General features: G+C 41.0%; 1 protein-coding gene across 3 annotated transcripts in view; it reads right to left on the bottom strand.

Annotated features, from left to right (window-relative positions):
* Window positions 1–23,847, bottom strand: part of COLGALT2 (collagen beta(1-O)galactosyltransferase 2) — a 60,295-nt gene that overhangs the window by 13,117 nt on the left and 23,331 nt on the right. For all 3 annotated transcript variants that reach the window (XM_042465337.1, XM_042465338.1, XM_042465339.1), the window contains exons 2-6: window positions 14,252–14,362; window positions 11,986–12,103; window positions 9,450–9,584; window positions 4,388–4,592; window positions 1,960–2,079 (exon numbers count right to left, since the gene is read on the bottom strand). In XM_042465337.1, coding sequence (XP_042321271.1) covers window positions 1,960–2,079; window positions 4,388–4,592; window positions 9,450–9,584; window positions 11,986–12,103; window positions 14,252–14,362 — 689 coding nt within the window. The remainder of the gene's footprint in view (window positions 1–1,959; window positions 2,080–4,387; window positions 4,593–9,449; window positions 9,585–11,985; window positions 12,104–14,251; window positions 14,363–23,847) is intronic.

The raw sequence follows: 23,847 nt of genomic DNA, 5'->3' as shown, positions 1-23,847 counted from the left end.
TGGAGGAGGACAGAGCTTAAAGTAGCTCAGGCCTGGCCTCGGCAACAAGTATAGATGGTATCACCCAAGTGGCATCAGGAAGTGTGAAAAATGTGGCTACTCATTGTGGCAGCCTCTTTTTCCAATGGACAGCTGAGTGAGCAAAAGAGAACCTGAAAGAATTTGCTGCTCAATCACTTATTAGCCTTTATGAGGCTTCCTTTTCAACTAGACTGTTCAAGAGCACTTCAGAATTCTGGTTTCAAACTCCTGTCAATTCTCTTTAACATCAACTAAATACTAGTTAATTTCCAAAGAACAGTTAATTGACAAAGTTAGTGATGACACAGACCTAATGCTATGTCATGGTTAAAGGAAAGCTTGGAAGAGCAGAGGGAAATTTTTGTAACGGGGGATGACGGCAGAAGGAAAACATGAGGCCATGGCATTGGACCATGCAATTCTTAACTCAGTATTGTCCGTGACTAAGCAGAACTGAGATTAGGTGGTGCAGTTGGCCCTCCATTATCCACAGATTCTATATCCATGGATTCCACCATCCACAGCTTGAAAGTATTTTTAAAAAATAATTCCCAAAAGCAAGCTTTTATTTTGCCATACAGTATTGTATTTAACAGGACGTGATGATCCACAGATTTTCATAAGTACAGGAGGTCCTGACACCATACCCCATCAGATACCGAGGGCCCACTGTACAATACAGAAATATTTATTCATTCTCTTTTTTCTGTCTGGTCAAGCTCTAAGTGGTACAAAAAGATTTTGCACTTGTCCCTCCACATTCACTGGGGTTAGGGGCACAGGTCTCCCGTGAATGTGAACCGCAAATAAGAAAAACACTATGTTTTACCTGAGAGAACACTATTCTAGGAATCTCTAGGTCCTCCAATGCAATTCCATGGTCAACATCTGCCAGATACTAACAACAGAATTGCGCAGGAGAAGCTACAAATGCCTAGTGGAGTGTTCTCTTTAGGAATCTCTAGATCCTTCGGCACAACTTTTGGTTAAAGGTGACCACAGAGTTGTGCTGGAGGACCTAGATATCCATAGAGAGAGCATAATAAAATCTGTGAATATTGTATATACTCATGTCTAAGTCTAGACATTTTAGTCAAAAAAACTGACCCTCCTAAAAGAGTCAACTTATCCATGAGTCAATGTAAATACTGTACTTTAACTCTTATAAAGAAACAAAGAACCATCCCCTGTTGAAACACAAGAGTGCAATCTGTCATGGAAGCACCGATCCTCTCTCTTCTCCCATCCTTCTAGCTTTTAGCATAAACATAGTTATTCCTGAAGTAATTTTGTAATTTTCTTTGGCACTGTTTTGTTTGCTTGATCTTTTACATCCTTTGTTACATGCCCCTAGGTTTTACCCTTGACTTATCCACAGGTCATATTATAATCCTTAATATTGGCCCCAAAACATGCCCTCGACTTATACATGAGGTCAACTTATAGTTGAGTATATACAGTAATCACATCGGCTAAAGTCAAAGCTGCAAACGGGGAGGGACGAGTGTACTTAAGAATCCATCTTAAAAAGAAGTATCAGTTAAAATACACATGTAAAACAAAGTGCACAAATTAACAGTATAAAAACTATTACATAGTTTGAACCATAACCCAGAAAAGTTACTTCTTTGGCCAAGGGCCTGCTGGATCCTTGTCGCTGTCATTTTAAAAGCAACTTTGCATTCCAAGCTCTGATTTGAATCCATCACATTTTAATCATCGTTTGATGATCATCATATCATCTCTTGGAACTTTTTCCTGCTCACTTCATTGAATCAGAAGTGCATCGCTTTATGTATATTGCTAGAACAATATACATAACCTTCATACAAGATGTTCACATATCAGCTGAGCAGCAGCACAGATGTACCTGAAGCATCTTAATCCAAAATGGCTGAACATATAACTGTTATGTGTAATGCCAAACATTGTACTTACTCATCGCCTCAATGAGCACATGAACAATATTGTCAATGTCATCCTCCAGGGTCTGCTGAGCTTTCAATGGCACAGGAAGATAGCCATAATGTTCTCTGTTGCAGATGTACATCTGAATATCTGGAGATAATGAGAAAGGGGCAGGCATGTGAGGTGGCCTCCTTTAATGAAGCAAAGGCAGTTGCCATGGCAATCCTCTTTACCCTCTTTGAGACTAAAATTTGGACCTCCAACTTACCTCCACTTAATCCTTCCTAATCAGTGCAATGCAAAATGCAGTGTGTCCCATCCTATTTAGTTGATTGGCAGGGCCGAGGGCCATAAAGGGGGAAGAAGACAGGAAAGCAAGCACCAGAATCTACTGTTTGCCATGACACCTAAGACAATACCCTGTTTCTGTTGGCACTGAACTTAGCAAACAGGACAAAACTCACAATCTAGCTCAGATATGGGGAAAATGCCCCCCCCTTGTGTTGTTGAACTATAACTCACACCAGCCCCCTCACCACTTGCTATGCTGGCTAGGGCTAATCGTAACTGCAGTCCAACAACAAATATTATCCCTCCCTGCTATATATAAAAAACTATGAGTAGAAAAAATAGCAAGGGACGGAGGATTTTGTATCTGGTGATTAGAAGGAAATGAGGAAGCAAGGTGGCTTGCAAGATATTTAAAAGCCAATAAAACATAGTAAAATTATTACATTACATATGCATTAAACATATATTCAAATACTTTAAAGCATCATTTCAAATAAGACATCAATAGAAATATGAAAACATCAATAGAAATGTATTAAACACACCAACATTTGAGGGCCAGATATCATCATTTTTGGCTCTCCAAAGCAATGGAAAGCCAAAGCAAACTGTCACTGGCACCATTTTGGAGTCCCAGATGTAACATTTCATCACTTTTGACTACTGCTTAAATAAACACTAAGATTGTTTTGACGTGCCCTCCCAAAACATTTTGGAATGTCCTAGTGCACTGATGGCAAACCTTTTAGGGATTGAGTGCCCAAACTAAAAGGTGTTTGGGGGTGGGAATGGGACTTCCAGGGGGTGAGACCTCTGGGTCGGGACTTCTCCTCCGCCTTCCCAGGTCTTCAGCTGCCTCTCCAAAGACAGCTGAAGGCCTGGGGGGATGAAGAGGAAAAAGTGTGCGCCTGTTCCTCCTCTTCCCCACCCTCCATGTGCCAAAAAAAAAATGGCTTCGCGTGCTATCTCTGGCACATGTGCCATAGGTTTGCCACCATAGTTCTAGTGTGCTCCCAACAAGTGGGGCTTTTTCCATATGCAGGCCCAGATTATCAATGGTTCCATTTCCACAACTGCTCCAGGTCCCTTGCTGGCAAGGAGCCCAGTGCTCAAAGGAAAATGTGTGGCTTGCTTCCTCTTCTTCCCCAGTGTCTTTCAAAATCTCCCTGTTTCTGTTAGCATCCATATTCTTTGTGTTACTTGAGTAACAGAGTGAAAAACATGTGCAATCAGGATTCTGATCACATGGTAGGTACAGGTTAAAAATAGGTTCCTGATTAAGTTCCTGGTGCTGCTATCTATTGGGCTTTGCAATTTAGGTACTGTTCACTATATATACTCAGTATAAAACATTTTAGTCAAAAATTGATCCCAAAAATCTGGGTTGACTTATCCACAGGTCAATGTAAGCACTATACTTTAACTCTCATCAAGCAAGGAACCATCCCCTTCTGCGAACAGAGGTGAAAAGTGAGAGGTTAGTCTGTCCCGAGATCACCTTAAAGAAGCATGAACTCCCTCTATGCTCAATGCCATGGAACTGCTTCTGACCTTTTTTAATGCCTGGGCAGGAAAATGGCAGCAGCAGTAGGATTTCAAAGGATTTGATTAAACATTTATGTATGTTTGTCAGCTTTTCTGGGTTAAAATCAGGCAAAGTTACCACATTTAAGTTAAAGACTATAATAACTGCTAACATAGTTGTCATTTTCTTTGTTTTGCCTTTTCATCCTTTCTGACACATGTGTTCCATCTGTGCCTAGTTGCCTCATCACACAGCCATGATTTACTGTAGTCCCCTCCTCCTCCATCCAGCTTTTAGAGTGCGCACAAGCAGTAATGTCTGTCAAAATATAGGAAATTCTTTGAGATTGCTTTCCTTTCCATCATTCCATTTGTTACATGCCCCTAAGTTTTACCCTTGACATATCCTTGGGTCATATCCAAATCCTGGCCCTACAACCTGCCCTTGAGTTATACATGAGGTCGACTTATAGTTCTGTAACACTCTCAGCCTCAGAAGATGACGATAGCAAACCTCCTTTGATCAAGAAAACCCCATGATAGGTTTGCCTTTGGGTCGCCATACGTCGGAAACAACTTGAAGGCACACAACACACATATGGTAATTTCTACCACATTTCTTATCCAATTTCATGTTACCCACCTGCCTGGCGACTTGAGAAGGCAAAGACAATGATATCATCAAAAGTCCAGGTATAATCCTGATGTGGGGGATAAAACATCAATTTATCCGATGCCTCTTTCCTCAGGTCTATGAGGAATGTGGAGTGAACCATTGGGACTGCAAAGCAACCAGTCCTCTTCCATTCCCTGATCAAGGAATAGTCTGGTGTTCTCTTGTAATAGCCCTGGAATAAAGGAAATTCACAGTTTATCTCAAATGAGACACACTTTCTGGATGAAGTTGCAGTTTATGAATTTCTTTTTGCTCACTTTTATTACTATTGTTATTAACACTATCAGCAATACTAATCAAATACAGTAATGACTTTTTAGAACAATATAAAACAAACATATGAACAATGGGTAAGAGCCAACAAATTATAGTAGAACAAGACTTATACAAGAATTCAAGAGAATTAAAGCCAACAATATTTTCAGCATGATGGAGACATATCAAAAAGTACTGTCCAAAATTTGAGGGCAGGGGTCATTTGAGAGTCTTGTTGTTGTTAACTACCCTCAAGTCGACCCTGATTCATGGCAACCCTATAGATGAAACATTTCCGAGATCTCCTATCCTCCACCTCTCTGCTTTGTTCCTGCAAATTCATGTCCGTGCCCTTGCTGATTGAATCTATCCATCTGGATAGTCTTCCTCTCTTTCTACTACCCTCTACATTTCCCAGCATTATTATCTTTTCTAGTGATTCCTACCTTCCCATTAAGTGGTCAAAGTATGACAGCCTCAATTTGATCATCTTGGCTTCCAAGGAGATTTCGGGTTTGAACTGTTCAAGGATCCATTTGTCTTGTCTTCTACTGCTGAGCTATAGCTAACACCCAGTAACAAATTATAAATCAGGAAACTGAGGTCCTGTGGCAAACCGGGCCTTGACAAGGAGCTGGGCCACATGCAGGCCTACTGGGCAGAAATCCCGCCCCTTGCTATAGGATTCTGGGAACTGTATTTTTTCGTGGTTGTGTGTCTTCCAGTTGTTTCCAATATAAGGCGAACTTATCATGGGATTTTCTTGGAAAGATTTATTCAGAGGTTTGCCACTGCCTTCCTCTGAGGCTGAGAGACTGTGATTTTCTGAAGGTCACCCAGTTGACTCCAATGGGAGGAGAAGAGCCCGGCTTTCCTAACCCTCTGTCAAAAGGAAGGACTTTACAACCCCAGGTTTGCGTTCACTGGAAGGTAAAAGAACAGGCTGGGTCAGGGTGACCAGCCATCCTCCTTTTCCATCTCTTTCTGTTCAGGAGGAATTTGACAATGTCCTCCATTTTGGGCCAGGGTGACCAGCCATCCTCTTTTACCAGGACAAGCCCTCCTTTCCACCTCTTTCTTAGCAGGAGGAATTCCATAACGTCCTCCATTTTGGGACATTGTTTTAAGGAAGTTTGCAATTGCCTTCCTCTGAGGTTGAGAGTGTGACTCCTTGTTTCCTACTTATGGCAACTTTAAGGCAAACCTATCCTGGGGTTTTCTTGGTAAGATTACTTCAGTGGGGATTTTTGCTATTGCCTTCCTCTGAGGCTAAGAGTGTGACTTGTGTGTGTGGTGCCTTCAAGTCATTTCTGACTTATGTTGACCCTAAGGCAGTGATGTCCAAACTCTGGCCCTCCACGTATCTTGGACTTCAGTGTCCAGAAGGCTCAGCCATCTTGGCTAATGGTCTGGGAATCTGGAAGCTTCTGGGAGCTGAAGACCAAAACACCTGGAGGGCCAGAGTTTGGACATCACTGCCCTATGGTGAAACTAACATGAAGTTTTCTTGGCAAGTTTCATCAGAGAGGGGTTTGCTATTGCTAGCCTGAGACTGAGAGAGTGTGCCTTGGGTTTTTTTACCTGGAAGTTCTGCCCCTGAAAAGTGGAAGCCCTGCCCCTGAAAGTCCCAGCCCTGAAAGACCCGCCTTTTGAAAGCCCTGCCCCCTTGAATGTCCCGCCTCAACACCCGGTGTGGAAATGCCACTGAGTTTGGACACTTGGTCTCTAAAACGTTCACCATCACTATCATAGGGTTTCTTTGGCAAGATTTATTCAGAGGAGATTTGCCATGACCTTCCTCTGAGACTGAGAGAGTGTGATTTGCCTAAGGTCATCCAGCAGGTTTCCCTGGCTGAGCTGAGATTCAAACCCTGAGTCCTAGTCTAACACTCAAACCACTACATCATGCTGTACTACTCCCTATCATAGAATTATAGAGTTGGAAGAGACCAGAAGGGCCATTCGTACATGAAAACATGATCAAAGCACCACTGATGGATGGCCATCCAGCTTCTGTTTAAAAACCTCCAAAGAAGGAAACTCCACCACTCTCCAAGGGAGTGTGTTCCACTGCCAAACATCTTACTGTCTGGAAGTTCTTCCTAACATTTAGGTGGAATCTCTTTTTCTGTAGTTTGCATCCACTGCTCCATGCCCTGTTCTCTGGAGGTGCAGAAAACAAGCTTGCTCAATCCTCAATATGACACCCCTTCAAATATTTAAACAGGGTTATCACAACACCTCTTAATCTTCTGTTCTCCAGGCTAAATATATCCAACTCCCCAAGTCTCTCTTCTTAGGGCATACATTTAATAGCAACCAAATGCATCTGAGGAAGTACACTTAAGTCTATGAAAGTTCATGCTGCCAACATCTTTCTATCAGTTAGTCTCAAAGGTGCTACATGATCTATATCTTTGAATTCACAGGCCATGGTTTCCAGACCCTTCACTATTTTGGTCAGTAATTTCCATTTTGGTTTGTTTGTTTTATACTACTTGTAATTTCCAAAATATATTCAAAAAAGGTATCCCTGCATACAGGATTATTCACAATGGTTCAGAAAGAATGTCAATGAAGCATTAAAATTTACTAATCTCCATCTTTTGCTCCCTGCTTGTGAGGCCACAACTGGTACACCAGCATAAGAACTGGTGAAAGATACATTGTGCCAGCAAAGGCACATGGACCGTCCTCAAAGAGTCTGCTTGATCTAAAAACATTCCAGATTGCAAATCATATCCTTAGCAGCACCTTATCCAAAACAGGAAGAATGCTATACTTCAGATGAAGCACTATTTAATGGACCCAATGCAACAAAAAGAATCAATGAATCATTGAAGAATGAACTACGTTCACATTAGATTTCTTAAGATAAGGACAGTAGGTATGGTGTTGGATTGGGCCAGTGTCAGAGTGGACATCGAGAGAGCTAGACCCTAGTTTTCGCTGAGGTAATTAAGCCAGTCATTCTTTCTCAGGCACCCCAAGGTGTGGCTGTGAAGATAAGGCAGGGAAGAACTGATCTATGTTCACCACTTGGAGCTCATTGGAGGAAAGACAGAAAATAAATCTGTCAAATAAATAAAGCAGGATTACCTGTTGTTGAAATCTATAGCACTGTTCAATGTACCTAACTTCACTACAGGGTGTCTTTTAAAATAGACTGGTGAATTGTGAAACGCATAAGTTTGAGTTGATGGGAAGCAAGAACACTTTCAGTGCTAGCGTCGAAGTGACACCAACTCAGTCCCACAAAAACCTCCTCTGTCCGCCCAGAAATCTCTTAGCTAACTTACTGCTGCTCACACTCAAAATTACAAAAAGACAGTTCATTTGCAAACAGCACCTGTCCTGCTCTCACCTACAAAAAGGTACACATGACAGATTCTAATAGCTTAGAGAAGACAATAGCCTCATTGTAGACCATGACTGTGAACAAAACAGTGAAGAGGGTGTTTGTGTGTCACTGGCTCATCAGAAATGGATCAGACCACTCTTCATCAAGGATTGAATAGATCTCAGTATCTGAGGTAAAGGGAATTTGAAACTCTGTTTTTTAAAACCAAGAAGGAATACCACAATTTTTTTACAGCTTTAGCACTTTCAGTGATGGAAACAATTGCCTAAGTGGCCAACCTGAAAAATACCTGCTTTCCAGAGCATGACACAGAGGCTGAGTCACTGAAGAAACAGAGCAGGAGTAGCATCTTTTTATGGAGAAACTCTTTGTTGCTCTGGTTTGTCTGCTACCAGCCATACACTAGGGAGCTGCTGGGAACTGCTACCACTTGTCAAAAATATAACCCCAGAAATGTCTGCAAGCCAAGTTAATGAACACATCTCAAACAAAACACCAAATAGGATGGGGTTGTGACAATGCTGCTCCAGCTGCACACTGATCTCAGCCTGCACACCAGCACTTAATTCCCAAAAGAGGAAAGTCATCAAGAGCAGAGTGAAATCACTAGGCTGGAAATGTACCATAAAAACTGGAGGAGTAGCGGGGGGGAGGGAGTGCTTTTTATTCTGAACTAGGAAGTCAGCAAAATACAACTCCTTTCAGAATTCCCTTCATGGGCTACATTTTCTCAACAAAATATTGATAACCAGATTAATGATGGTACAACATATGCTGTAAGGGCTGTAGAACTCTGTTTAGAGCCAGTGTGGTGTAGTGATTTGAACGTTGGACTATGACTATGGAGACCAGTATTCAAATCCCTACTTGGTCATGGAAATCCACTATGTGACCTTGGGCAAGTCATATTCTCTCAGCCTCAGGGAAAGGCAAAGAGAAATCCCCTTTGAACAAAGCTTGCCAAGAAAGCCCTGTGATAGGTTTGCCATAGGGTTGTCATTAAGATGGAAATGACTTGAAGGTAACAACAACAAGGGCTGTACGATTTCCTTCACACGGCCATTACTAAATTTGCCATTTCTGATCCTCATGAAGATGCTAATTTCTGATCCTCATAAAGATAAGAATATATGGGCAGAGCTAAAGTCTTGGATCCTCCAAGGAAATTTTGGTAAATCTCCATAAGAGATTTCTGACCTGTAATACTTCCCTGAGACATGCAGCAAAGAACACAGAATGCATATAGGGCATGTTTTATTATTCATGCATTCATTCTTTGCCGCCTTTCCTTTCCTACCACAATCAAAGATTACACTCTAGAATTCTGTGAGGCATGGGGCTGTCTGCATTTATCCATCCACATATGAAACGTTATATACATAGTTTGGTCTGTATCAATAAGTAGTCACTTGCCTGAGGTGTCATTCCACACCAGAAGTTAGAGTACAGAGAGCGAGATTCAAGCATTGGTGCTACAATGGTCTTGTTTTCAGCTATCATCAGATTCAGCACATCTGGATTGGTCAGAAAATTGTCAGCATCTACAAACTAGAAGGAGAGGATTGAAAAAAATCATGAGGATAGTGATGTCTAAATGTCCCATAAACAAGAATGGATCAAAAGTGTTACACATCTCCAGCTCTTGTGATGTAGGAAAGTGAGCAAAATAAATGGAGATTTCCATCACCAACCCACCAACATTAAGCTAACCAAAATTTACACTGTACCAAAGCCAAGAACAAACACTGGTAAATTTTGTATCTGCTTGTTTGCACATACCAAACAGTGATACTGTTTACCACTGAAATGGAATGAAGCTTCAGGATTTATTTAGTCCACAAATAAGAGCAGAAACCTCCAGGTATTTTTTACAGTGGGATTGGAAAAGTAGTTTAAACTGGTCCATTACTGGATCATAGCTATCACTTGAACTACATCCAATCCTGCTCCCTGGCCTTTTCTGCTAGGGCCCCATTTATTCATTTACTTGACTGATATATCTCTCTTCTTCAAAACACCGTGACTTGAATTCAAAGATATAGCCATGTTAGTCTATAGATCAGTATGTAGAGAGATCTTGCAGCACCTCTGAGACTAACTGAAAGAAAGAAGTTGGCAGCATGAGCTTTCATAGACAAAAGTCTATTTGCCCAGGTGCATCAAATGCATCTGAGGAAGTAGACGTTTGCCTACAAAAGTTCATGCTGCCAATTTCTTTATTTCAGTTAGTCTCAAAGGTGCTACAAGATCTCTCTACATACTGGGACTTGAGGCAGCTCACAACAAAATGAATTCAAAGTATACAGATAAATATACAAAAATTCTAATACTAGAATACAAATTAGTTAAAAGCAATAAAAAGTACAGCAATTCAAAACTGCAACATCCATCCATCAGAAGCCCCTTCTTCAGTAATGAGTCAGTCGCCAAAGGTTCTCTTGCCTGAATTTAAAAACCTATCTTAAAAACCAACATCTTAAGCATAAAAAAGAATCAACCACCTCACAGTTGGAATTAGAAAGTAAGTGTATACAGAATGGTGGGATTAATCACTGGAGGAACAAATTGTCCTATGGTTTTCAGCTGCAGTACAACTTGCGCTAGAGGTTCTTGGATATTGAAGACTGAGGTATATATTAATAAAGCTAAATAGGGCTCTGATGGTTGACTAAAGGGATTCTTGAATCCACTTACCCTCTACCATTTCTAAAAAGGAGGATAGAGAATGTGCATCTCTCTAGATGCTTAGCAACTACCATCCCACCTCCCCTTACAGCAAGCACAGCCAATAGTTAGAATTGAGGGGAGCTGCAGTCCAATGACATCTAGAGATGTAGAAAGATCTTGTAGCATCTTTGAAACTAACTAAAGAAAGAAGTTAGTAGGATAGGCTTTTGTAGGCTTAAGTCTACTTTTTCAGATGTATTTGGTGGAGTGGTAAGCCAGGGACAGACTTATATATGTACTTGGTGTGTGACATTCTCACATTCTCCTTGGGTGTGTCAATAAAGATTTGGTTCTGCGCCTCCATAGGAAATTCCCTGAGCAGCCTGTATAATTCCCTCTGGTATTCCTGATACTGATACTACAGACTAACAAGGCTATATCTTAAATTCTAGAGATGCACATTTTCCCATCCCTAATGAAGAAAGAGATGTACAGAATTAAGTAGGAATCTATCTCATTTTCTAACAGTGGGAAGGAGTGGTTAGAGCAACATCGATGAGAGAATACATTTCCCAGAATTAGGAGGGCATGATAACATGGATGGGAGTCAGAATATATCAAAAAGAAGCATGCATGTCAACAGTATCAATATCCACATAGGTACCTGGGTAAATCCTAGAAGTTATTGTTGGACTACAATTCTCAGATTCTTCCTGGCTGCAGAATCACTGGAGAATCTCAGAGTTATGACCTACAGAAGTAACTTTCCTAAATTTGGCATTTAGAAAAGGTAAAGATAGTCTCTTGACATGAATGTTTAGTCGTAACTGACTGTAAGGGGTGTTGCTCATCTTCATTTCTAAGCCAAAGAGCCAGCGTTGTCCATGGACTGCTCTGGTGGTCATTTGGCCAGAATGACTGCACCAAACGTTATTACCTTCCCACTGAGTAGTGGCACCTATTTATCTACGTGCATCTGCATGTTTTCGAACTGCTAGGTTGGCAGAAGCTAGTGATGGGAGCTCACCCCATCATGCAGCGCTCAGGCCTCAAACTGCCAACCTTCCAATCATCAGAACTGGCATCTTTACCACTAAGCCACCACATCTCCTTCGGCATTTAGAGGAAGGATACAAACACAGTATAAGATGCCTACATTTCATGTTTCCAACTTCCTTCTTTATACCAACCCAAACACAGAATAATTATCTGAAATGTCCATTGCTTAAAATCAAGAAAAGAAAAAATGCCCAACCTCCCAGGACTACAGGTTTATCTTTACCATAATATAGTCAGACCACTTTTCCCTTGCAGTTCTCAAAGCAGCTTGCCTCAGCTTCATCACATGAGCAAATCTGGAGTTTGGCCAATGTTTGGGCCCAATCTCTTCAGGGTAAGACCTGTAAACAAAAAAGAAATTTAAAATACTGCCATCTTGCAGTAGTGCACATTGCAGCTCCTGCAGGACTGCTCAGTATTATTTACTTTCTGACTTCAGTATTTTAATTTTAAAAGGGGAGAGGGAGGAAGCAAATACAGCTTAGTCACCTCAAGTGCCCTAAAAGGGAAATAGTAGAAAATGTGAAGGAATATTCTAAGCAAAGAAAAACACATTGAAATTTATTCCTGGAGTGTGTACCCAAGACTTAGTGGAACACACAGCATCACTCTATTTCCTGGCCAACACGTGTGCTGGGCATTACAGGGAATAGTGTTTACAATTTAAAAACAAACAAAAAAGAAAGCCTAGACCTCTAGACTTGCACAACACAACAGTCACACAAATTAGCTTGCTTATAGAATTCACTCACACAAGGAAGTAGACACAATACTCATCCAATTTAAGTGGCTTTTAAAGAGATCAGGAAATTTGGCAGGGGGGACTGAGGTCTATTAGCAATGATAGCTTTAAAAGGGGAAACCTCCATGTACAAAAGCAATATATCTCCAAGTGCCAGATCTGAGGCACTTTCTGGCTGCTTTAGGTACGAAATAAATGCTAGGCATGAGGTCTCCAAATCTAATCCAGCAAAACAACTTCTCCGTTGGATATTAATATATTTCCTCTCACAGGTTATGACACAATATTGCTGCTCAACCATTTGCGGTAATCAGAAAACTGCCCCACACATGAAGTTCACTATAGCAAAACTAAGTGATATCTAAGAGCCAGTGAGGTTAGGCTAAGGAGACAATTCAAAGTCTCACTCAGCCATGAAATACACTGAGTGACCTTAGGCCATCATTAAATCACAATTTTCTTTGCTGCCTGGAGAATTTTGGATGTTGTTTATTTAAAAATGCAACTGTTTTTCCAAGCTGTGGGCCTATCTTTTGGCAAGGAAACATGGAGGGGGGCACATACACCATCTTGAGCTTTTCAGATGAAGGGTAGAATACAGCTACAGTTGGCTGTCCTTATCCACAGATTCAAGCATCCATGGCTTGAAAATATTTAAAATATATATACAAAGCTTCATTTTGTTATTTTATTCAAGGGACACCATTTTACTGTCCACTGTATTTAAGGGGATGTGAACATCCATGGATTTTGGTATCTACGGGGGTTCTGGAACCGAACTCCAGCAGATACCAAGGGCCCACTGCATAATAAAATAACTTCCTGCTATCTATGGAAAAGTTCTATGCAACTGCAAAGTTGCAACCCTAATTTTCAGGACATTTTATTTTGCTACAGTGGGCCCTTGTCTTTGTCTCTCTTCTCCCTATCCCCTACTCCTGCAACACCCTTACAGCTAGGTTTCCCATAACCTGGCTGCAACTGGGAACTTCCCGATTTTGGGGGCCCGGGGCCCCTCCCGGCACGGGTGCAGCCCCAAAACCGGGAGCCCCCTGGTTGCAGCCTGGGTTGTTGCGCCCCTGGCAGGCCTCGCTGCCCTCCTCCTCCACTTCGGGGAGGCGGGGAGGAAGAAGAGGGCAGCGAGGCCTGCCTGGGGCGCAGGAGGCGAAGCTGGAGGCGGTGCCTCCCCGCGCGCCCGCGCCACCCTCCTCCTCTGCCCCCTCTCCCCCAGGCAGTGCGGAGGAGGCGAAGGTGGAAGGAGGCAGCATCTCCTCCGCGCAGGGAGGAGGAGAGGAGGCGGGGGAAGGTGGCGCGGGCGCGCAGGGAGGCGGGGGATTCCCCCGGGATTCCCCCCCACGAGGCCCTGGCTGGGGCTCCGCGATCGCGGAGTCCTCCAAGGCCTCGCTGGGGCTTGGGTGACGCTGTCTCCCAGACCCCATCGAGGCCTTGGACAAGGTTTAAAAATGTAGGACTTTTTTTTTTAATTTCCTGGCCAGGAAACACATGGAAAAGTCCTACATTTTTAAACGATGTCCTACATTTTTCCCGTTTTGGAGGTCCCCAGGGATGGCAACCCTACTTACAGCAGATCCCAGAGGAACAGAAAACAAGCAGGACAGGACCCCCCCCCCCCCATCAGATTCATAGAGCAGAGTGTTATTCCCCAAAACTGCTGGAGAAGCATGGTTCAAATATTACTTTTGTTGCACTCTTTTACCGGAAAAATATCCAGTGATCCAGTACTTACTGGGGCTCTTCCATTGGCCTCCACTCCACGTAGTGATAAAGTTTTTGTACATTCTTCAGCCACTCTCTAAGGATACCTGTTGTGTTGTCAACATTATGGTCAGTGGCAACCCTAAAGGGAATACACAGAATGATTACTCACATGGACCATCTTTATATCAAAGATAATCTAATAAAAGTGGGTGCTTACTGGCAACAGTCACTTTGCCATTGTTTTGGGGGTCCCTCATCAAATGTAGTCATGCCTTTCCAGCGGCGTCTTTATAAGGCACTAAAAAAAACCTGGCATATATTTTATTAGATCAATTCATTTTTAAAAGTTTGATGACTCCTACAAATTATATGGTAGAATACTGCAGAAGTCAACTAAGCCTCAGATGAACTGAGTGCAAACGTATTGGTTTTATAACATCGTAAGTATATATTTACTTTGCTTACTATCTATAATTATATAATCCAAATTAATATGGCAAATAGTCATTCAGCCACTGATCACAGATAGTTTCCCAGGGCACAATTGGACTTCTTTCACAAGCCTTATCTAGGCTTTTGTTAAGTGTCTCTACTGCAGATGCAAAGAAGAAACTATGCTAGCCCCACATGTTCTATACTCACCATGTCTCTGAAAAAGGGAGCCTGTTGCTCTCTAAATGAGGCAAAGCTTACAAAAGCTATGGAGAGAACCTTTGTAAATACAAAATGCTGACCTTCTACTTGAACCTTTACATACTTTCGAATTGCTAGGTTGGCAGAAGCTGGAATGGATGACGGGAGCTCACTCCGCCATGTGGCACTTGGGCCTTGAACTGCCAACCTTGCAGTCATCAGAGAGAGTGTAGTAACTGCTGAGCCACTGCATCCCTGTGTGTAACTGTGTAAAGCGGCTCTTTTATTTGGAGTAGAATGTGCATAAAAGGTGCCTGGCCAACATTTTTATTCTTTGATTGTTAGACAAGTAAGAAGCGAAACATGAATATTATTTAGGAACTTCCACAAAAGACAGAAAGCTAAAATTTGAGGTATTCTTAGTTCAGTACATTCTTATTACTTTACTGAATAAAAATCATTTTTATGTCCTCCTCAAAAGAAACTGAGGCACGCGTTCTTCCCCATTGATGCAACCAAGCACTCTGCAAAAAGGGCACAATCTTTTGAAGCAATGAAAGTTTCCTCTTTCCACCCCTGATGTAGATTCTGACAGAGGGAAAAGAGATTTTTTTTGGTGACAAAATGCAACTTGCATCTATGTGAAAAGAAGAAAGCTTCCTTTTACTTGTGCAATATGCTTCTAACCTCCAGGGACATGTTAATAAGACCTAAAAACCAAAAGACCTCAAAGCTCAATGCCAAAAGCTGTAGACTTAAGACTAATTTCTCTAATGATAAGTTGAACTCCTACATTGGAGGGAATGACAAGAAAACCTAGCCAGAAGTACAAATGAGCCAATTCAAGTCTTTTATATTGTTGCTCAGCTCTATTCTTTAGATACTGAATTTACAAACAAAGGGTTTTCTATGTTGCCTCACTTCATTGTATGGGAAACCACACACACTGTATAAATGCATGAGTATCTGTGAGACAATGGAATTAGCCCCCCAGCTCCCTTCCCACCCTGTTAAACTGCCAAACAGAAAAAGATTTCCTTACTTGACTGAGCTAGAGACATAATGAAAGCAAACAGCTTATGAGAGCCATTTCCACTGAACTAGTTACCCAGAATGAACATAAGGCCTGCATGACTACCGTAGCTTCTTTGTAGACAGGCTGGCAGGATGTCCAAGGGGTCATTTCTGATGTTATGTGAAAATCAGAATGGATGACAAGAACGTCCCTTTTGTGCATTTCCACTGCAGGTGGTATGCAGACAGCAAGGCTAGGCAGATAACTCCCTTGGGGCAGACAGGCAAAGAATGTTACGATTTGGAGACTTTAAAAAATTAACAGACCTGAAGGAAGCACTTTTAGCATCTTGAATCTCATTATTTGTTTACAATTGTTATATACTGCCAGCCACAATAACTATTCTAAGTGGTGTACAAGAATTATAGGTATGCATGTGTGTATACACACACACAGTGGGCCCTCCACATTCACTAGGGTTAGGGGCACAGACCTCTGTGAAAGTGGAAAAATTGCAAGTTAAAAAAATTATTATTATATACCTGAGAGAACACCCCTCTGGGAATCTCTAGGTCCTCCAGTATGACTCTACAGTCAACGTCTGGCAGAGTTATGCTGGAAGACCTAGAGATTCCTAGAGATAACATATTAATCAAATCTGCAAAGATCAAAACTGCAAATGTGGAGGGCTTACTGTGTGTGTGTGTATGCCGAAGTAAGTGAATTGGCGTAGACCAAAATGACTCTCCCCCCCCATTCCCTCTCCCATCCCAGTGGTGAGTGAGTGCATAAATGGGGATTTTTAGGGCCAGCCATCCCACATACACCAAATATTAAAAATAAAATGGCAGCAATATGCTTGCTGGATGGAAGATGCACCACAAATCTCTCCCACCCACCACCCCAAACTACACCCCACCATGATGCCACATTGATCCATAAGGATACATGTTGCAAAAACAACAGGAAGAACTGTTTTTTCCTGGAAAGTGTGAAACAAAAAGAGTTGCTTTTTAAACCCCCAAGTCATCGAAAAGAAGTTCTTTCCCTTCAGATCCAGAGGAACGTCCTGTGTTCCTACAAGATCAGTACTGAAGTACTGTACAAATTATTTTACAGGTATGGATTCATTCTCCCGAGTCTATCTATCTGTTATGTGGTCTTCCTCTTTTCCTATTGCCTTCTGCCTTACCAAGCATTACCAGCTATCAAATGCTGGGGCCACTTGTGTGATTTCTCTGGCAGCTATGCTCTTCTTGTCTCTCAACATGTTTCACTGTGAGCAGTAGTACAGCCTTCATGGTTGGAGTAGGTGTGCAGAAGTGTTTGTGTTGATGTTCCATGACATTCTCCCAGAGTCTAGAGAAGTCACTTTTTGGACTACAACACTCAGAATTCTCTAGGAAGCATGGTCAATAGCCATACAGATATTGGATCAAGGCAACTATAGTCCAAACATAACTTTACCTTGCTCTGCATTTTGCTGTTCCTCAGCACAAACAAGACCTTAACCAAAGCATCAGCTCCAAGAACTGGAAAATACACCCTCACAGCATTCAGGAATTCCTCAGATTCCACAAGTCTCTGAGGCCAAACTTTCATCAAATGTCCCCCATGTCTGCAGAGGAAACCTTAAGATATGAATAGGACAGGAGGATTCACTCAAACTAAGGAAAAACTGTCACATGTTGAATCAGCATTGCTCTAAGCCGCTAATGGAGTAATATCTTGATTTCTCTACTATTTCCTTTCCCAGAGAATGTAGTCTTTCAGAGGATCCATTTAGCACATCAAAATACTGAGGTATGCTATACAAGGATACAAGGAATTTGATACAAGACCTCAGGCTGAAACGTATTTAGTGTTTTGGCAAAATCTAATTAGAAAAATAAAAAAATAAATCAGGAACTATGGAAGAGGTTTCTAGGGACTGGACTGTCTTATGTGGCACTCTCAAACTCTTTTGATAATGCAGTTGTCACTGTTGAAATATGCATGCACATACAAGTGTTCCACACAAAATACACATTTTCTCCCTCCCTGTCCAGTTTTTCTACCTATTTAGGCAACTGTATTCTCCCTCATTTTTGCCAGCAGCTTCCTTAACAAAATATGTCCAAATTACAGGGCCAAATTTCAAAAGTGAAAAATGTAAGGTACTACATTTAGGCAAGAAAAAAAAATGAAATAACCAGATATAAGATGGTGTCCTGACAACAGTACATGAGAAAGGGATCTATGAATCTAAGTAGACCACATGCTAAACTTGAGCCAAGAATGTAATGCAGCAGTTAAAAAAGCCAGTATGATACTAGGCTGCATCAACAGAATTATAGTGTCTAGATAGAGAGAAGTAACAGTACCACTCTATTCTGATTTGGTCAGGTCTCACCTGGAATACTGTGTCCAGTTCTGAGCACCACATTTCAAAAAGGATGTTGGGAAGCTGGAGCATGTCCAAAGGAGGCTAACAACAATGGTGAAGGGTATGGAAATCATGCCCTGTGAGAAGCAGCTTAGGGAGCTGGGTATTTTTGGCCTGGAGACGGTTAAGAGGTGATAGGATAGCCCTGTTTAAGTATCTGAAGGGATGTCATATTGAGGCCGGAGCTCATTTTCTCCAGAGAACAGGACCCAGAGCAATGGATTCAAACTACAGGCAAAGAGATTCCACCTGAACATTAGGAAGAAATTCCTTATAGTAAGAATTGTTTGACAGTGGCACAAACTCCCTCGGTATGGTGGAGCCTCCTTCTTTGGAGGTCTTTAAACAGAGGCTGGACGGCCATCTGTCAGGGGTGCTTTGATTGTGAGTTCCTGCATGGCAGGGGGTTGGACTGGACGGCCCATAGAGTCTCTTCTAACTCTATGATTCTAACCACAGAGTTGCAGGGAACCTTTGTTGAAAGATAATCTTTAGTCAGTCAGCCAGAACTTTAAGTTTAAAAATCCAATTGGTTTCTTCCTCCTTTCTTCTCCTATTTTGAGCTTCTGCTTATTTGCTGTTTATTTATTTTGAGCCCGGTGTCAAGGGAGCAAAGAACAGTCTATTTTGCTAGTTTTCATCCTTGTAGGAAAACTACCAGAAGTTCTACCAAAAAGGAACACTATGTGCCTTCAGGTTTTCCACTTTGAGTGCCACATTGTAGTCCATGAAGCAGAGGGAGAGAAAACACATCAAAAGAGAAACAGAAATGTATCATTTCTTTCTCCTGACCTCCATCCGCATCTTAACAGTCAGTCCATTGCTAAGGTACGCTGTGAGGAATAAATGTCCTCTTGCTCCCACCAAATTATTCTGAATAGAACAACACATGTAAGACATGTAAGAAAAAAGATCCACCTTATGCTGAGTCTGTCAGTCCTATTTGTCGGTGGCCATCACATGCTGTAATGTTTTATTCTACTGCTGCTTTTATTCTTGGCTTCATGTACAATCTCTAGTTATTTTAATCTGTGTACTGTATACAGTCAGCTCTCCTTTTCCATGGATTTTTTATCCACAAATTCAAGCATCCAGGGCTTGAAAATGCTTTAAAAATATAAAAATTCCAGAAAGCAAACCATGGTTTTGCCATTTTATATATTTTCGATGTCACTGTATTGAATGGGACTTGAACATCCATGGATTTTGCTATCCACGGAAGATCCTGGAACCAAACCCCAGTGGATAACAAGGACTCACTGTATTCACTTTCACTACCCAGAAAACTCGTGTTATCAAATTCTGGTTATCAAGCAATCTAAACGTGCAATCGATAAGGAGACAAAATTCTAATTGAGTTTATAGACATCTCCTAGGGAAGGGCATTTCTTCAAAGGAGGGTTTGTTAAAGTTCATGCAGAATGTGGTGCCTTTCAAATGCATACCCAACAGTGTAGAAATCCCTTCATGGTTGTGCGTCCAGACCATGCAACTGTGAATGTGAGAACAATGATGTGAGAGGTGCTAATGGGAATGGACCTCTCTCACAGAATCATTACCAAGACCCCTCATCCATGTGAGATGCATTTTACACATACCTCCCCCTGCAGTGTCAGATCATTTAAATGCTTCGGGGATTGCACATGAATGCACTTGTAAATCAGTGAATAGTGGGGAAATTTTCAATTATGTGTACAAAATATTTCCTCCTGAGGGTGTAACTACAGATAAGGCTTCTAGGGTGGCAGCACATGCAACACTTCAGATGATGAGGGGGGACACCTGATGAGACTTCACAACATAGTAGGGAGCTGTATTATTATATGGTTATTATGAAAACATATTGGCATCTTTAATGGGCTGCCCATATTATTATTATTTTCAATATAAATTCCTTTTGACAAGATTGAGGAAAAAAGAGGCAATATCCTTCTCAAAACACCAGCAATGAGTGCAAAACAGTCCTGACATAAACCAAACAATGTGTTTTCGGCTTTCCCGTAACCAATGATTAAAAACAAGTCGAGTCATTTCTTCCTCCTTATTCATCAGGGCGTGCAATTTCTGCTAAAATTAATGTCCTATTTTTAAAAAAAAAAAAAGAAGAAGAAAACAAGTGGAACTTTTTTGTTTCAAGCCAAAGATCCTGACTATTAGAATTAAAAATCTTTATTGCACTATAAAACTCACATGCACCTCAGACACATATTGTGACAGATTCTAATACCTTTTTGCAAGAGTGATTAAAAACCTAGAGAAGAATAAGCATATTTAATGGGCAATGTTGCTGGACAAAGCCTATTTTTCAGGTACTGTTATGCCAGTTCTATGGTAGGGGCTCTTAGTCCTACCAAACAAGAGGCACAGTACAGCTATTTCTCTTTTCCATCATTGCTATCTTGGTAACATCAGCGGTCATTCTGAGACCATTCGGGGAGGACACTCCTTTCTAGTTTCCTCCACTTCTGTAAAAAAATTTTAAGAAAAAATAAAATACAAGTTTGGTAGAATATAGGAAAAAAACTTTGATTAAACATATTCTACTTTGGGATGTTAGCAATACTTCTAAAGAGAATGTTTTACTTACTTAAAATGATAGGAATTTTATATTATGAAGATCTGCATGTATGACAGTCTACACAATTTGGGAACAATAATTCTTGGGTAAATTGTATGTATGTACTGCTTGCCCAGGAATTATTATTTTCACATTCTCAAACTCAAACTCAAGATGGATTTTGCACTTTTCAATATTTGTTTTTAAACTAATTTAACAGTGTCTTTACAAACAATGTCTTCTTTTTTTTAAAGTGGAAATATTAAAAATGGTATTCTCTCATTTCCAACTGTTTCAGTACTCATAGTGTGACATGGTATACTCCAGTGTGCCACTTAATTCTGCTGCTTATGTGACAGGGTGCACACAGAGAGCCCTTAGGCTAACTTCAAGGGAATGGTTTAAAAATGGACTAAAAACACTTTAATTTTGGATTAGGCAATCTGCCTCTTCCATAAACACAGAGTGACATATTCATCACATCTCTTATAAATAATGAAGTGTTGGCCTTGTTTTCTAAAAACATATCCACTAGTATACAGTTTTTAAGTTGGGAAATTCACAGAGATGAAATATTTTAACAGCAGCAGTATTTGTCAGAGGACAAAGAGGGAAAATGCTTGCAATTAAAGAAAGAACCATGTTTTATGACTGTACTCCTGGAGACTGGCATGTTGCTATTTGCCTTCATAGCCAGGTGTGCTGCATGCTTTTGAAAGTGTAGCTTGTAAAGATCATTCAGGAAGGAGTAAGAATATGCTGTATATCATGCATTTCCAGTTAAATAGGTCAGGCCTCAGGTATGCACAGTGTCAATGAGCAGCAGCTTCCAAAATAACACCCTTATGTAGCTTTTCAGTAAGATATCTACTATGTTGAAAAGGTATTAGAAATACAGTATTTATAGCCCACTTCTCAACTATAGTCCCTCAAGGTGACTGAGCGATTAACAGGTGCCTATCTGCAAAAAGATCCACTGCTAGGTAATTAGACATTTTGATCAATGTAACAATATCTATATGGATAATATCAACAAGCAGCTTCTCGTTGTTGTGTGTCTTCAAGTAGTTTCCAATTTATGGCAACCCTAAGGTGAACTTATCACCCTGTTTTCTTGGAAAGATTTGTTCAGAGGGGGTTTTGTCATTGCCTTCCTCTGAGGTGGAGAGAGTCTGACTCAAGGGCACCCAGTGGGATTCCATGGCCAAATGAAGATTCGAATCCTGGGTCCAAAACACACTGCAGAAATAATCCAGTTTGAAACAACTTTAACTGCTTTGGCTCAATGCTATGGAATTCTGGGAACTGCAGTGTTTGTGAGACAGTTAGCTTTCTCTGTTGAAGAGTTCTGGTGCTACATAAACCACAATTCCCAAGATTCTCTAGCACTGAGCCAGGGCAGTTGAACCAGTCTCAAACTGGATTATTTCTGCAGTGTGTTGTGGACCCTGGTCTCCAGAGTTTTAGTCCAGTGCTCAAATCAATACACCATGCTGGCTTTCCAATGAGCAGCAACCACCAGCCAAAGGAGATGCAAACTGAAAAGTCTGAAAAATCTGTCTGACTTCTTGTGTTGTCTTTTCTTACTCACAGAATAAAATCAAACACTTCCAAAGTACATATAATGTTCCTTAGCACTGTACTGAGAGGTTAAGGACAAGGGAGTCCCTGTCTGCTGATTCATCAATACAGAAGGAAAGAGGATTGGAAGAAAAATGATATGCTAGCCAATGAGTGACACCAGAATGGACTCCCATTTGTCTTGGCTTCCTTGGAAGGCAGAGAGTGCAACCTCCACAAGGCTCCTGGTCTCCTTATGAATAGCAGAGACCAGAATGTGCACTGTGGACTGTTAAATGACATTTTCATTTTATGTCAATTAATTCAAACTCAGATATATTGATACCATATTTTTGAACATATCTCTTTTTGTGGAGGATGCATACTTCTGTATGTAAATTTTAGGATGACAACTGAAAGAACATACTGTCAGCTCTCCGTTTTTGCGGGGGATCTGTTCCTAGTAATAGGTCCTAGTAATAGCCCTTCAACATTAGTTTGTACATAAGAAAACATCCAAAAATGCAAATTTCTACCTGTAATCTGAAGCAGTACAATGCATCACAACATTTATACCTCATTCCTGCTACACTCTTCTCCATGTAAAGATCTTTTTTTTCCACACAGGATATTCAAGGGACACATTCTCCCAAATGCATTCCTCACAATAACATCAGTCATTGGCCATTTTAACAAATGGCAGCAGGCAGTGACTGATAACAAATCAAACAGCATACCCCTGCTAACTCCACACAAAAGTCAAACACTGCTTTCCTCTCAACCTCTGAAATATTAGTGGCAGTTTTACAATGAGTCCTGACTGACCCAGGTCTCCTTCTTTTTAACCAAATACACTTGTATGCTATCTTCTGAAATCAGTCATTTTGGGGCACCATTGAAGACAGTCGTGATCTGATTAAACAGATTTAAATTTCCTTGAACTACTCATTTTAATTGTTAAAATCACAGTTTAAACCACTAATGAGGAAGAATCTACTTAATCATCATTTTTAGCAGTACAGTTAGCAAATGAGCCCATCTGAGTTTTAAGGTCTTTGGGAGAAGTCTTTCTCTTTGTCCACTACCTTCCCATGCACATCTCCTGGGTATAAAGGAAGGGGCCTTTTGGATGACTGCTCCCAGACTTTGGAACTCCTTCACCAGAGAGACCAAGAAATCCCTGTCCTTGCTCTCCTTCAGTCGGCAAGTCAGGACACTTTTATGCCATCAGGTGTTTAAGAACTAACTGTGATGTGCTTTTTATGAAATGCTATTTTGTTGACTTTTTATAGCCTGATTTCAGTTAATTTTAAATGATTTTAACTCTATAGGTTATTCATTATTTTAAAATAACTAATATGCCCCCCCACACACATAAACAGAAATAAACATCCACATACAACACGTGTTTTATATATTTTTAGTCTCTATTAG

This window comes from Sceloporus undulatus, chromosome 4, assembly GCF_019175285.1.
Source record: "Sceloporus undulatus isolate JIND9_A2432 ecotype Alabama chromosome 4, SceUnd_v1.1, whole genome shotgun sequence".
Lineage (NCBI taxonomy): Eukaryota > Metazoa > Chordata > Lepidosauria > Squamata > Phrynosomatidae > Sceloporus > Sceloporus undulatus.
The sequence above is the reverse complement of the archived record's forward strand: the minus strand, read 5'-3'. Positions and strand labels throughout refer to the sequence as shown.